This window comes from Carassius auratus, chromosome 45 (assembly GCF_003368295.1).
Source record: "Carassius auratus strain Wakin chromosome 45, ASM336829v1, whole genome shotgun sequence".
Classification (NCBI taxonomy): domain Eukaryota; kingdom Metazoa; phylum Chordata; class Actinopteri; order Cypriniformes; family Cyprinidae; genus Carassius; species Carassius auratus.
In genome coordinates, this window is record NC_039287.1 from 2,741,024 (window position 1) to 2,756,324 (window position 15,301).

Here is a 15,301-nt window from a genome sequence, read left to right on the forward strand (position 1 = left end):
AACATGTTCTTTCAAAATGAAAACTTTATGTTAAACCAATGAGTCACAGTTTTAAGTCGGTTTAACATGACACAATCATGTTGAACTGAAAAATAGCCAAAATGGCATTAATTCAACATGAATTGTTCAGGTAAAGTGAACAAATGTGAAAAATCATTTTTTTGAGTGTATGAATGTAATAACATTTTAAACCAAATTAAAAAACAAGATGGCAATAATTTGTTAAAATAGGACCCCAAAATGTTGAGTTTCATTTTTGATTAGCTCGTATTCAATATCAGCACAGCAATTTATGTAGCATTTTTAATGGTATACACACGTTTTTTTTCTCCATAGAAAAAAAAAAGGTGACTAGTCACACAGCATCGGATAACTGTAAGAGACACAATGGCAGTGATCAATGACTAATGGACGGCAGCTATGGCTGTTGGGTAACACATATTGAAGAAGAGGCTAAAAATAAACTGGACTAGCAAGCTGGACAAATATACAATTATCTATTTATAGACAACAATCAGGACGGCAGCTTAGTATCTATAGCAACTAGAAACTTCATTAAAAGCTAAGCCAAGATTTTATTTGAGTCAGATAAGATAGCATATAGAGTAAACATATAGACATTACACAAGCTCATAGAATCAATGTGTCATTATCTATGAACTCAAATGTGGCTTTCAATAATACTGGCAACTTAGCATAAACAAGCCGATAAGAAAAATACTGACAGACAATTGGTTTTAAAGCACAGTCATGGCTAAAAATATCTTATGGATCAAGAAGCACAGCATAATAGCTGTGAGATCTGGAGTGAATTCCTAAAATCCATCATTCATCAAATTTACATACTTAACACATACAGTTAAAAAGACACTGATAATTGATTTTCACTGTACATAAGATATATAGCAAATAAAAAAGCATCTGTATAATACTTGTAGTAAAACATGAAAATATTCTACATTTTATCATATGGTGCTAAAATTTGGATGCCAATGATTTGACTGAAGAAACTTTGTGTTGGTTTTAAAAACCATTTAGCCATGTGAAAAGAAAACTGTTTCTTTCCAATTATTAAAAGTTTGATTGACCATTAATCAAACCACTTTCAGCTTGCGCATCTTTGCAAGTAACCATTGAGCTACTTGCTGTCACTGTAAAGGTTGTTGCCATGGAAACAGGGCCACATGGGATCATCCATTTCTGTATTTGTCTGTTGGAGAGTTTGAAGAAATTAGTCAATCTGGTGTTATCACAAAGGAGTTATTTTGCTGTCTTAATAATATAGCCCATTACAAATCAATCAAAAGCTAACAAAAACAATAAACAGAAAAATAATATTAATACAACAGCCTGACAAGCTAAACAAAACCATACTGAGCCAAGTTAACTGCATATGGAAATAACTGCTACCCTGAAGAGGGGTTTGACAAACTGATTTATATTTGTAATCTGTAATGAACATAAATGTTGTATAAGGTCACTTGGACCACCAGTGGATTTTGTTGAACAGCTCATGTTCAGCTCAGGCATGCAGCCTAGCAACGTGTCTGGATAAAAATATCCTCAACATGTGTGACCAAATATTCTCTCTTTCTCTTTTGCACTGTAGACTCAACCGATGAGCGACTGACTGAAGAGTACAGAAATGAGTCGATGACTTCATCTGACTAGAGGACATACACCTCAGTGTTCATGTAATCTCATTATTTTATCTTCCATTAGTGTGGGCAGCCAATAATCATAAACTCTTAATGAAATCAACAATCACTTTACTATTATGTTTTTTCCTTCCTCAGGTTTGGGGAGACAGTGTAATTGCATTGGAGTCAGTAAAATATTTTTGAAAGAAGTTGCTTACGCTCACCAAATCTGCTTTTACCGGATCAGAATATTGTGAAATATGATTACAATTTAAATTGTCTGTTTGCTATTTTAATCCATTCTAAAATGCAGTTTATTCCAGTGATGGCACAGCTGATTTTTCATTACTCCAGTCTTCAGTGTCACATGATCCTTCAGCAATCATTCCAATGCTCAAGAAACAGTTCTTATTATTATAAATGTCTAAAATTGTTGTGATGCTTCATATTTTCTCAGGATTAGAGTTCAAAAGTTTAAAATTGATTTTTTTTTTGCAACAGTATTGTCTTTAAAGCATGATTCCTCGCTAAAACCATGCTGACCCCAAATTTAGAACTGTAGTATATCTAGCTCTAATATTATAGATACAGGAGTATAAAGCTCACCGATTCAGTCAGACAGCAGAGGAAACCTGCTCCAACATGGGCCTTGATATCAGTTATGGGCAGCATGAAGTTGGTGGGCACTCCCTTCAGCGTGGGGTCATTACTCAAGGACAGGTGTGTCTTAGCTATGCAAACCAGCAGATTCCCAAAGCCCTTTAAGAGAGGAAAAACAAAGATGATAAAAGAAATAGGGATGTAACGATGTACCCAGTTGAAAATTGAAACAAATATGCTTAAAAACTGCTCACGCTGCATGTATGTAGCATCTTTGTTTGGATCATGATTAAAATACAGTTGTTGCCTCTGATTTTAAATGGAAAGAGCACAGGTTTGTTTATATGAAGATATTTATTTTATTTATATTATTTATTTGATTTGGTGTTTATTTTAATTATTAATTATATTTTTCTAACATATTTGAATTTCACAAAGAATTATGAAGCATTTTGTCTAAGCAATAATAAAAGGACACTTTTTTATTAATCATATGTCTTAGATCTCATTTTGTTAAAAAAATCGTGAGAAAATTGTATTGTGAAATCAATATTGTGAATCGTATCACATTTTGAGGTGAGTGAATCATTAAATCCCTTAAAAGAAGTGGAATAAGAGAGAATGTTACACTCCACCTGAGGCAGAGCAGCATACATATAATGTTAAACAGTCAAACTAATTTCTTCAAAATTACACAACTCAAATCATCAACAATATGAAATACAATATTTTTTAGTCCTCTTTGTAACTTCCTCAGCTGTCCACTAATAAGTCCAACCCAAATCAATTAACATTCAGTATTAGTATATAAACTGTATTTGATAAAGAATGTCTCCTTAATAAAGTACATTTTGTAAATAAGCAAATATCTGAGCTTTATGTAAATAGCTATTTCTTAGCCTGCTGCATTATATAAATTAAAAGGAAGCTTACCTGTTTTGTATAAAGTGCAAGCTTTTCTTTTGATTTTGGAGAGAGATCAATGTCTTTTGCACCATACATCTTTTGTGCCACAGTCCTTAACTTATCGGCAGCTGGAATCTGAAAACAGCCATTTATCTGTGTTTAATAATGTATTAGTATGAGTAATGGACTTTGGCTTCGTACAGAAGCCAAAGTCCATTGGCTTCATTGGCTTCATACTTTCATACAGACTTCCTTGAATGCTTGTTATATTTAGGCCTTGCCAATTAAAAATATTTCAAGCATTTAAAGTCACTGGCTGGTAATGAAACAGCTCTATATATAAGGTGTTAATTGATCTCAGAATATGTGTGGGAAAGAACAGCACAAAGGCACTGGGTAATGAAGTGAAAGTAAAACTGCTCCACTGTGTAGCCTACTTGTATAAGGAATTTAATGATCCCGCAAGCAAATATACTTTCACTTCCTCTACTACATAATAATTCAGCTGATGCTTTTACACAAAGCAAAGTACAGTACATTTAATATCAGTTTCAGTGGGATTTAAACCTACACTATGCCATTTCTCACCTGTGTGTCGTAGAGGAAACTGAACTGTCCAGGTAGTTTTGCAGCTCTCTGAACAGCTTGTGCCAGAGCCAGCGCTCCAGCGCCCCCCTCAGACCAGTTAGAGCACTGCACCGCATCAAAGGCTCCAGCCTGCATCGCCTGGCCACACACCAGCTCCAGCTCACGGTCAGTATCACCGCTATGCCAAATTCAATCAGACCCCGTATTCATTCAGAGTGCCAGTACTGTGTGTGGTTCGGATTGGCTTGTACAGTTAGTGTACAAATGATACGATATAAATATTACATTATAATTAGACATAAAGAATAAAACGGTATACATATTGAAAATAATCCTTGTGACCCTGCAGAGGGTATGGAAAATGGATGGCTGGATATGTATAATAATGTTTAAATAGTAACAAATAGACAGACAGTTCTTTTTCTTTGCTGTTTGATATCATACCTGAATTTGTTGACAGCTACGATCACTGGTAAACCAAATGCTTGTGCATTTTCAACCTGTCTCTTCAGGTGACAGCAGCCTCCCTCCAACTGCTTGAGGTTCTGCATTACAGAAAACACATCAAGTGAAATACACTAAATCCTTCCCTCACTTCCATAATGTCATTCAAATTTTCCATCATTTTCATTCAGTAATATGGCTTAACCCTGACAAATATGAAGATTCAGAATAGTACATAAAACTATTGCACAAATTGAAATAGTGTACTACCTCCTGTGAATACTCTTTTGGAAGGGGCAAACCTGCTTGGACCTATAAACAAGAATATATAGAAAGTATAAAGTCATTGTGAGATATTGCCTCTTTCAGAACAAGCACAACTAATGTGTTATAGGCTGAAGTGAACGCATAATGAAGAGATGTCTATAAATTCTCACAGGTGGGGCGCCACCATGCATCTTCAATGTACGAACAGTGGCCACTATCACTACCACATCTGGCCGCAGGCCTGAGTAGCGACACTTAATGTTGAAGAACTTCTCCAAGCCAATGTCAGCCCCGTGACCAGACTCAGTGACTGCAGAGACAAGAAAGAGCTTTACATTAGCCAAGGTTTGAATGTGGAAGTTTTTGTTGTTTGTATAACACTAACCTAGACCATGTGATTTATACTCATTATCATTGTACACTACTGTTCAAAAGTTTTAGGATTGGTAAGTCTCTTACATCCACCAAGATTGCACACAAAGGCTTTTAAAAAATACAGTAAAAACAGCAGTATTATAAAATAATACAATTCAAATCTGTATTTAAAAACTTTTTCTATCTGAATACAATTTAAAATGCAATTTTTCCGGTGATGGCAAAACTGAATATTCAGCAGCCATTACTCCAGTCTTCAGTCACATGATCCTACAGAAATGATTGCAATATGCTGGATATGGTTGTGCTGCTTTATATTTTAGCAGAAACTGATTTTTCAGGCTATTTTGTTTAACAGAAAGTTCAAATAAAACAGCATTTTTTGGAAACATTATAAAAGTCCTTTACTATCAGTTTTGGTCAATTTGATATGTCATTGCTGGAAAAAATAAATAAATACTAACCCTAAACTTTTGAATGGTAGTGAATTGGTGCAGAATTTTTACCAAAAAGAATGTACAGTATTTAGGCAGTAAAAATGATTAGAAAACTTGTTAATGATTTAATTTATATAATATATGCAGATGAACCGGATTGCTTTTTCACCTACAAATCCTTCGGATCCGACCATTTTTAAAGCCAGTTTGTCTGCCAGAATGGAAGGACTGCCTTGGGCAATATCAGCTAACGGGCTGGTGTGAAGAAACGCCGGTGTACCCTAGAGAGTAAGACTGAGATGTGCTGAGACAGAATCTGACATTGTTTAAATAAATAAGGATTCTGTGTGCAGTGATTCTAAAATATTTCTACTGAAAAAATGACATTGACAATTTTAGTGGTCATGTAACATTTTGCGCGATTAAATCTTACCTCCACAGTCTGCATCAAGACAGGTTTCAGGGCATCTTTCAAGAGCATGGCCAGTGGACCACTGACATCCTGTGAGGAGAAGATTGTGTAGATTAGATCACACACATATACAGACATAATCAAGCACGTGAAAACACATACTAAATCCTCTGTGGTGACAGGGTCTCCAGATTTGTTTGTAGCCACTACTATCTTGGCCAGCCTCTGCTGCATCTCCTCTTCACTGCTGCTGAGTGACAGTACAGCCATGATTTCGTTTTCTAAAGAGCCGGAATCCTGAACACCACAGACAACAATTGAAATCAACAATTCACCCCGAAATACATGATAAGAAAAAAGTCCAAATTAAATGATTATATTGATACATACTGTTGCAGTGTCTGGGTCAATGTCCAGTTTGACAAAACGTCTTATCTCAGTCCTGGTCAAGGGGTCGGATTTCTCAATGCCCAGTTTCTACAGGTCATGAAGGACACCATGACCATGTCATCATACTACTGCAATGGTTTTGAAATGAATATCTTACTATAGACTGTGTTTTCTATGACTTACCGTCAGTCGATTAAGCTGGGCTTGAGAAACGGACCTTTGCCCCTCTCTGAGAGGAACCAATAAGTCAAATAAAGCCTGCAAGATATAAACGTGTGAGATCATACCAAATGCAAACTGTACAAACACACATATCAAACACAATCTGACCTTCTCAGAGAGCTTGGACTCATAGTGAGCATGTGCTTTAATAGTGTCCATCACAACCCTACTGGCAGCAGAGATGAGCGCATTCTGGCCTAAAGACTGAAGGCTGACCTGGGATCAATGTTTTGGAAGATATTCAGGTTCCATTTGATGAAATAGATGCTTTCAAATCTCTGCTACAAGGTCTCAAACATACCTCCTCCAACGGGATAATCTGAGAGTATCCACCTCCAACAGCAATCCCTGTGAACAAAATGAAACCATGACCTCAAGAGAAAAAACAATACAATTTGCTCCACTTTTTGAGTCTAAAATAAAATGGGTAATTGCTAGTTTTGTGGAAAACGCTTAAAATAAGAAACATGAAACATTGTCAGATATAAAGCTGCACTGCAAGAACTAAATTCACATTTATGAGAAATTCACAAATGTTTGAAACGTTCCACAAACATTTCACAAAATCGAAACTGGCTTTCACACTAATAAATGAGATTGTAAATAAGCAAATGACTTTATAGCATAATTACGATTTAGTGTCTCATAAATTTGATTTTTAAAATCTTTTAATCACAATTTCAACAGTTGTTTTTTTATACCATAATTTTGTCTTTGTGTGACTATCGACTTTTATCATCATTGTAACTTTTTGTCACAGATATGAGATCTCATAATTTCAGACTTTTATTGACTTTCAACTTTGCAAGTCATAATTATGAATTTTATGTTGTTGTTTTGACTTTTTGTTATCTCATACTTATGACTTAGTAGTAGTAGAATGGGGGGGGGGGTGTCACTTACCCCTAGCACCAAAAAAGGATCCTGGGGAAGGCTCTTGCACACAGGCAAAAGTGTTGATATTCAGGTGAGCCCCTAAAGCCTGAGCCAGTCCGAGAGTGGTGGTCCGCTTTCCCTCACCCAATGGAGTAGAAGTAATTCTGGTCACAGTAACACAAAATGAATGACTTTGAAAGCATTATGTTTGTTTGACGAATCGCTCGACGACAGAGCTTGAGCTGGGTGTGAATGCGGTGTGTTAACCAGGCTTAATAAAGTGTTGTAAGGTTCCATTTTGTGCTTGTGGAAAGTTACTACACTATAAGATTATGCTAATGCACATAATTATATTTCAGGATGTATCCTACCCAGTGACAACCACATATTTCCCATCAGGCTCTTTCTCCATGCGTTTCAGAGCATCCAGTCGTATCTTAGCCCTGCTCCTTCCATATGGCTCCACTTCCTCAGAAAACAAGCCCACCTCTCTTGCAAGCTGACCAATTGTTTTGCTTTGGCATGAATAGGAGATTTCAGCATCACTGAGAAAATGAAATATGCATCAGCACGAATGGGTCAGCAAGAGTCACTAAAGTGCAATGATGCACTTTTCAGTATATTCTTAAATGAAACAATCTTTATATAAGCATGCTGCAAGCCACAACTGTACCTCGGCTGAGGCTCTAGGGGATTCTTCTTTGTGTACTTTATGTTCCATTTTCCTGGAGTGTATTTCTGCAGAAACCGCTTTGCACTTTCCACTGTATTCTGGTCAAAACCCAAATGAGAAAGCATAAATATTTGTAAAAAAACAAGCCTTTTCATATTGTACAGTATTGTTATAAGTCCTTTCATCTTCGCTGAATAAAAGTATTCTTTCAAAATGTACTGTACTGACTCCAAACCTTTGAAATGTAGTGAATAAATTTACGGTGTATATATTATAGTATATATAAATAGTGTTTTGATGCATAAATTCAATCGTAGCATTTAAAATAATTGTTAATAGTCGTATCTTGTAATTTAAATATACAAAACAAAAAAGCTTTTCAATATCTAATGTAAAATGAAAATAATTATCAGCTTATTTGTATTGGCCAAATTTTATATCAGTACAGCAACAACTGAAACAGTTCTAAAAATTTTATTTGCGACATTAACATCTTTCAGTTCTTTACTGAAAGCTTGTTCAAAGGAATGTAAATGCAAAGCAGCTTACAGCATTCATTTGTCAGTAAGAGTTGTCATTTGCTCTTGATATGATACCTTCATCAGCATGGCTACAGTCATGGGCCCGACTCCACCAGGCACTGGGGTGATGTATCCAGCTCGCTCTGTTGCTGAAGGGTAGTGCACATCCCCCACCACCCGTTTCCCACTGGCTTTGCTGCTGTCTGTGAGTCAAAGGTAAACATGTGAGCTGAAACCAGCAGCTATTTGATCATCCATGACTGTTTCAAACATATAGATAGAGTCAAGCAGAGAGACCTGGTATATGATTGATACCACAGTCTATGACCACCGCCCCCTCCTTCACCCACTCTCCTTTCACCATCTCAGCTCTGCCAGCACCCACAACCAAGATGTCTGCTCTGCCCACCTAAAGAAAACAAGAAACTGAAAGTTACTCCAACATTCACCTACTCCTTTTGTTAAACCAAACTGCATGCCAGGTCAAGGTCTGTACTAAATATCGATAAAGCAAACATTAAATTCATTTTTCACTTTTTTAAGAACAGAGTCTTTGTTGTAAAATCTAGCTTGAGAATTGCTCATATTCAAAACGGACAACAGGGATTTAAAACAGAGCCTGAGAGAAGCAGAAGAAAGCAACCTGTTCAGCAAGGTCAAGGGTCTTTGAGTGACAGGTGGTCACTGTGGCGTGATTCCATAAGAGCAGATCGTGCATTGGAGCTCCGACGATCTTACTGCGGCCGATCACGACAGCATTCTTCCCCATCACACTCAAACCTGCACACATGAATCACACTTGCTCTGTTCCAAAACCCAGTGAGCATTTTAACATGCACTATTGACAAAAATCTTGTTCTAAAGGTCTCATTTTAATTTTGCTGCCTTGTTTGAGCCAAAATGTAAAGCAGTATCTGATCCAGCCTTTGGGGAGAAGGCAGAATGCATTGCAACAAGCTCAGCTTTAAAAATACAAGACTGTTGACGCGGTGACAGAAATTTAGGTTGTACATTACAATATACTGTTCATATACTCGAGATGCACAATGCACAATGACACCCCTGACCAAAAGTCAATTTTTTTTTTGAAATTAATTCTTTTATTTAACAAGGATGCATTAAATGGACAGTAAAGATGTTTATCATGGTCTTAATAATCATTTTTGAAGGATCATGTGACTGTAATAGCTGCTAAAAAAAATTATGTTTGCAACCAAAGGAATAAATTATATTTAAATATATTTTTAAAACAAAAAGATGTTACTGTAAATTGTAATATTTCACAATATGACTGTGTTTTATTGTAGTTTTTGATCAAATAAATGCAGCCTTAATGAGCATAGAAAACTTTAAAAACATATTCCAATATTTTAGCAACTTCAAACTTTGAAATATTAGTGAATTTCCATTAAAAGCAAAATACCAATAAAAACATTCAATATATAAAAATATTTAATTATAATAAATGTTACATAATTAAAATGAAGTATTGTAAGCTTATTAGAGATGAAGCCCATGCAGTCAGTAGACAGCAAGGAAGCTCACTGGGTATTAAATCAGAGCTCTTTTCTTTATCTTTGTGCGATGTGCCCTTTTCTGACGCACATACGTTTGTTTCTAAAAAAAGATCCTTCTTTTCTTTCCTTAGGGTGACGTCTCAGTCATCAGTCTGCACCACTCCATCTGTGTGTGTGTGTGTATAGATATTGCACCTATCCAATCACACTGCACACTGATGATGCTGTAGTATGAAGGCCCCCTAGATAATCACGCTATGATTCTAACAGATGAGAGCTAGAGCTCATGGGTAGCACTTTACAAGATTTCTCCCCACCGGTCTGACTGATGAGCTCCATACAGCCATTAGGAGTGCATGGAATGAAACAGTCGCCCAGATCTCCACGAGACAGTTTTCCTGCATTTATACTGGTCAGGCTGAGAGAAAGAGAGAAAGACACATTAAATAATATACAGTTACAATGTTTTGTGGAGATAAAAAAAAAAAAGCTATGCATTTAGGGAGTTTTTCGGAAACGTATGCATATTATCAGATCTATATATAGAAAAACTGTAATAACTAAAGAGTATTTTTTTAAACCAGGATAATAAAATAAAATATATATATATATATATATATATATATATATATATATATATATATATATATATAATTATTTATTTTTTTTACCATGTGATCTTAGTTAAAGGGTTAGTTCACCCATAAATTTAAATTAGCCCGTGTTTTACTCACCCTCGAAGCATCCTAGGTGTATATGACTTGCTTCTTTCAGAAGAATCCAGTTGGAGTTATATAAAAAATTGTCTTGACTATTCCAAGCTCTATAATTGCAGTTAGCTGGTTTTGCAGTTGAACAGTTCACAAGTCATCAAATAAAGCACACGATTCATAATAAAACCTGCTTCACATGGCTCTGGGGGGTGAATAAAGGCCTCCTGTAGTGAATCCATGCATTTTTGTAAAAATTAATCATATTTCACACGTAATAAACATTTTTCTCTAACTTCTGTTATCTGTCGTATGCGGAAGCCGTTCGACTGATGATGTAGGATGAATCCACAGCACGCGCACCTCTGAGATATGCTAGTTTCGTGACTAGGATAGCAGAGAAAGAAAAGTTTCATTACTTTAGCAAAGGAAAACCAGTCTCACATATATTTTATTTAGTTTATATCAAAATCCTCCGACATTCTTCTTTACAAATCCTTGGTTTGTACTTCTAATTCATGACCGGTGTTTTGTTTTGTTCTCTCTCCGATTTCATCACTAATCACACAACGACGTCTTACGTCTTACGTCATCCGCCAGAATGCCTTCCACATATGAGCAATACCAGAAGTGAGAGAAAAGTGTTTATTACATTTGAAATATGGATATTTTTCTTACAAAAACACATGGATTCATTACAGGAGGCCTTTATTCATCCTGTGAGGCACATGTGAGGCGCATTTTATTATGGATGCATGCACTTTATTTATTTTACTTTATTTTAAATATAACTCCGACTAGATTCGTCTGAAAGAAGAAAGTCATATACACATAGGATGCTTCGAGGGTGAGTAAAACACTGGCTTCATTTTTGGGTGAACTAACCCTTTAAAGAATCAAATTGATAGTATTGATTTGAGATTGTGTTACTGATTTTGAAATATATAACTCTAAATATATTACAATCCTGACAAACAGTTTTGGAGATTTCAGTCTTTCTGCATCACATTTCCTATTAGAAATTTCCTATAAAAATGATAACCAGCAGTTTCCAGTCCTTAAACCTCAATATAACCTTTGGGTTACAAGTCTGACTCTCTAACCATTAGGCCATCATATAGTACAAATCATCTATGCAAGAGCCTGCAGGTTGATATCGCTTATTTGTGCAGATTTTAGTCTCAGTTGCTCCTAAAACTATTTTTACTTAGATAACTCATCTGAAATCAGTAAAAAAGGCCAATTTTCACACACATCAACAAAAAAGGCCTTTGGCCTTCTGACTCTGAGTGGAAAAAACAGATAAGAGAGCCACATAGAGTGATAAGACCTGGAAACCAGAGCCACTGTAGCAGGGGCCTAATGGATAAAACAATAAGAAAAAGAAATGTGTAAAATGCAACAACTTGCCTTTCTGAAGAAAATGCCTGCAGTCTGCACTACCTGTCTATTTCAGTAAGTTTAGTAACAATAAATCCACTGTCAGGCTCGTTTTCTCCGTATTGTTCCTCAAACATACATTTCAAGCAAATAACAGAATTCCACCCACCCATCAACATCTTTCTCTGGGGCCACAGCATTAGTTACTTTCTCTGTGTTCATCGGGTAGATAGAGTCAAGCGGTAGCTGTACGATGAGCCCATGGACCGCAGGATTCTCATTCACTGCAACTATCCTTTGCAGGACCTTAAGAAAATCAGTGGGATCAGCCTTCAGAATCAAATCCTGAATTATACGCAATGCCTCATGGACATATGAAGGGAGAAAGGACAAAAAAACGAGACGAGGTGAATCACACTGTTGTTATTGCTTGGGGCATGTTTCTCTTACTTCATCCTCTGTGGCTGTCTCGGGAAGCCTAATGTGGTTCGCATTGATTCCAATCTACGCAAGAGAGGGAGACAGTGTCAGTGACAGGTTTATGATAAACATGATTTCTGCTTATTAAATCAGCTCACTGAACCTCAGCTGCTGCCTTGAGCTTCATGCTGATGTAGAGGTTTGAGTCATCTCTGTCCCCAACCTACCACAAAACACAGGGTACATGAGAGTGTGCAAAGACAATAAGAAAAACATTTCATTGATCTAATTTGTAGAAATGATATATTTGTTAGTCTAATACTTTTAGACACTTTATGTCCTATAAAAGCAGAATCAGCAGACAACTCACTGAGATGTACAGTATAATTTAAACCAGTATTACAAAATAATAGCAGATTACCTAAATATCTAATACTGCAATATTTCAGATACATTTTTTTCTTAAAGTGTAAATGTGTGTGTATATATATATTTGTGTAAATGTAAGTATGCTTTATATATATATATATATATATATATATATATATATATATATATATATATATATATATATATATATATATATATATATATATATAAATATATATATATATTTTTTTAATAAAAAAATATTTATATATATATATATATATATATATATATATATATATATATATATGAAATTTTATGAATGCATAAAAATTATACAAATAATTATAATAATTATAATATTGCATTTTGATATTGAAATTTAAATGTGTTTTTTATTTAAAGTCTTTAATCTGGTTATTTAAATGTAATGGTCAACAGTGTTTTGATCAAAACAGATCAAAAATATTTAAAAGATTGAAAGAGATTTAAAAGAAGAAGAAAAACTTAAAGAGATTTAAAAGAACAACAAAACAACACAGTTCAAGCAGTGAGAATATTATGAAACAAGATGCGAGTCACACACCATGTCAATGTTATCTTATCGTGGTGACCTTAAACTAACACACCTTTCTTTCATGTTGCAGACTTTTGCATTTATCAACACATGACCATGAAGCAGTAGGGAGATTATATATTTTACCACAACACCCACAACCATGAGAGAAAAGAAAATGGCATATTACCAAATGACCATCTGGAGTAGAGCGAAAGGAGAAAGAAGAAGAAAGAAGAAAGATGAGTCAGATTGTCAAGAGAGATAAAGAATTATACAGCTAGCTATCACCACAAGGTTTATTATACGGGCCAATATAATGAGCGAGAGGTCCAGACCGACCTGCAGCACAACCAAGCCAGGCCTGAATCCTGGGAACTGGTCCTTCATCGCTGCTACCTCCTTCTTCAGTCGATCCTTCACCAGTCTGGACATAAAGAGAAGAATGCCATCTAACTTAAGTGTCTTACAAAGGGGGTATTTTCAATTACTGCTTGATCTCAAAAGTACTACATTAAGTTGCAATCTTAAAGCTGAACATCTCTCATAAGATGTATTAAGTACAATTAAAACATAATATACATTGCTATTAGAGATCATTAGAGATGTAAAGTATGTAAATAATTATATTAACTAATTTTTATATATTTTATACGAAAGTTTTGAGTTTGTACGATTTTTAAATGCTTTAGAAGTCCTTACGCTTACCAAGGCTATACATTTTATTAAAAATACAGTAAAAACAGAAATATTATATATTATTACAGTTTCAATAAAACATTTTTTTCTTATCTTAATATAAGCTATCTATTCCAAAGGTGAATTTTCATCAGCCATCACTAGTCATCAGTGTCACATGATCCTAATATGCTGATTTGAAACATTTCTTATTACTTTCAACGTTGAAAACAGTGGTGCTGCTAAACATTTTTGGTAGAAACCGTGACAACTTTTTTTTCAGGATATTCATTTTGCAATAATGTAAAAGTCTTTAGTGTCATGTTTGATCAATTTCATGCATCCTTGCTGAATGGAATATTTTTTTTAAAAACATTTTTTTACTGACTCAAAACTTTTCAAAGGCAGTATCTACTTAATAACACAATATAATATAATTTAATATATTTTTATAGTACAGGTGCAACACACTAAAAATGTAAGACTCAATTTAACACAATTTGTAACATCTCTATATCTAAAGAAGGGGGTCCCTAGCCTAAAAAAAGAGTCCCCGATGCACCCGATTCCTACGTCTGCAGGGGCCCTCAAATACACTCAAACTCACTTTGCAGTCTTGTTTCCAGATACAATGGTTGCCATGGTACGCTGGCTGTCTCGGTATCTCAAAGCTCCTCGCCGGAGCACAGAGGCAGTGACGGCAAACATCTCCAGCTACTGAGCACAACACAATGGCAAAGTTAGTAAGAAAACATAACAGAGAGAAAAAAGCACCTGAAAATAGAGCTGCTTCAGTATTCTGCATATATCAACACCTGTCCAGCGTGAAAACAAAGCCTGCACAGCCACTCCTCCCTTTCTGTTTTCTGCAAGCGTCTCCTCTGCTGTCACAGGAAACTCTGCAGTGTGCAGCTCCCAAACCAGAGTGTTATCACTGGATCCAGCTGCAGCATTCCAGACTATTCCAATACGAGTGTGCAAGCAAGCTGATAAAGGAGCCCTGTCAAGGCTGCAAAGCTTAGACCAACTCAAGCAATCACATGGTTTGCGTAAAAAGCGTGCACAGGGCCAAAGAGGTTAAAATACAACTTCTGGGCTGTGGAGGAAGTGGGCTGTTCCATAGCGAAGAGCCAGGCAGCCAATCAGGGATACTCTGAGCTGGGACAGGAACATTCTTGGAACTCTGAGCTCTGTCTCCTCCTCTTCTTTCTGCCTGTGAAAAAACTCAAGCATGTGACCTCCAAAACAGAGTACCTCCTTCTCCCGCCTCTGTAAGCGGTCCAGAAGCCTTCAAAACAGCTGTCAATCAAACAACCTCTG

At 35.8% G+C, this 15,301-nt stretch overlaps 1 protein-coding gene across 1 annotated transcript; it reads right to left on the reverse strand.

Moving 5' to 3' along the window:
• Positions 1-555: 555 nt before the first annotated feature.
• LOC113062896 (C-1-tetrahydrofolate synthase, cytoplasmic-like) lies at positions 556-15,094 on the reverse strand. The gene is made up of 27 exons (XM_026232957.1): positions 14,797-15,094; positions 14,589-14,698; positions 13,646-13,730; positions 12,542-12,601; positions 12,409-12,462; positions 12,128-12,264; positions 10,186-10,286; positions 8,995-9,131; positions 8,649-8,760; positions 8,427-8,554; positions 7,831-7,928; positions 7,529-7,702; positions 7,185-7,321; positions 6,583-6,629; positions 6,390-6,497; positions 6,243-6,317; positions 6,060-6,146; positions 5,832-5,966; positions 5,691-5,759; positions 5,427-5,538; positions 4,616-4,755; positions 4,449-4,490; positions 4,179-4,279; positions 3,735-3,912; positions 3,174-3,281; positions 2,247-2,399; positions 556-1,210 (listed from the first exon to the last, which is right to left on the reverse strand). The coding sequence occupies exons 2-27, from the start codon at positions 14,687-14,689 to the stop codon at positions 1,139-1,141; spliced, it is 2,751 nt and encodes a 916-aa protein (XP_026088742.1). The 5' UTR covers positions 14,690-14,698; positions 14,797-15,094; the 3' UTR covers positions 556-1,138.
• Between the last annotated feature and the right edge of the window lie 207 nt (positions 15,095-15,301).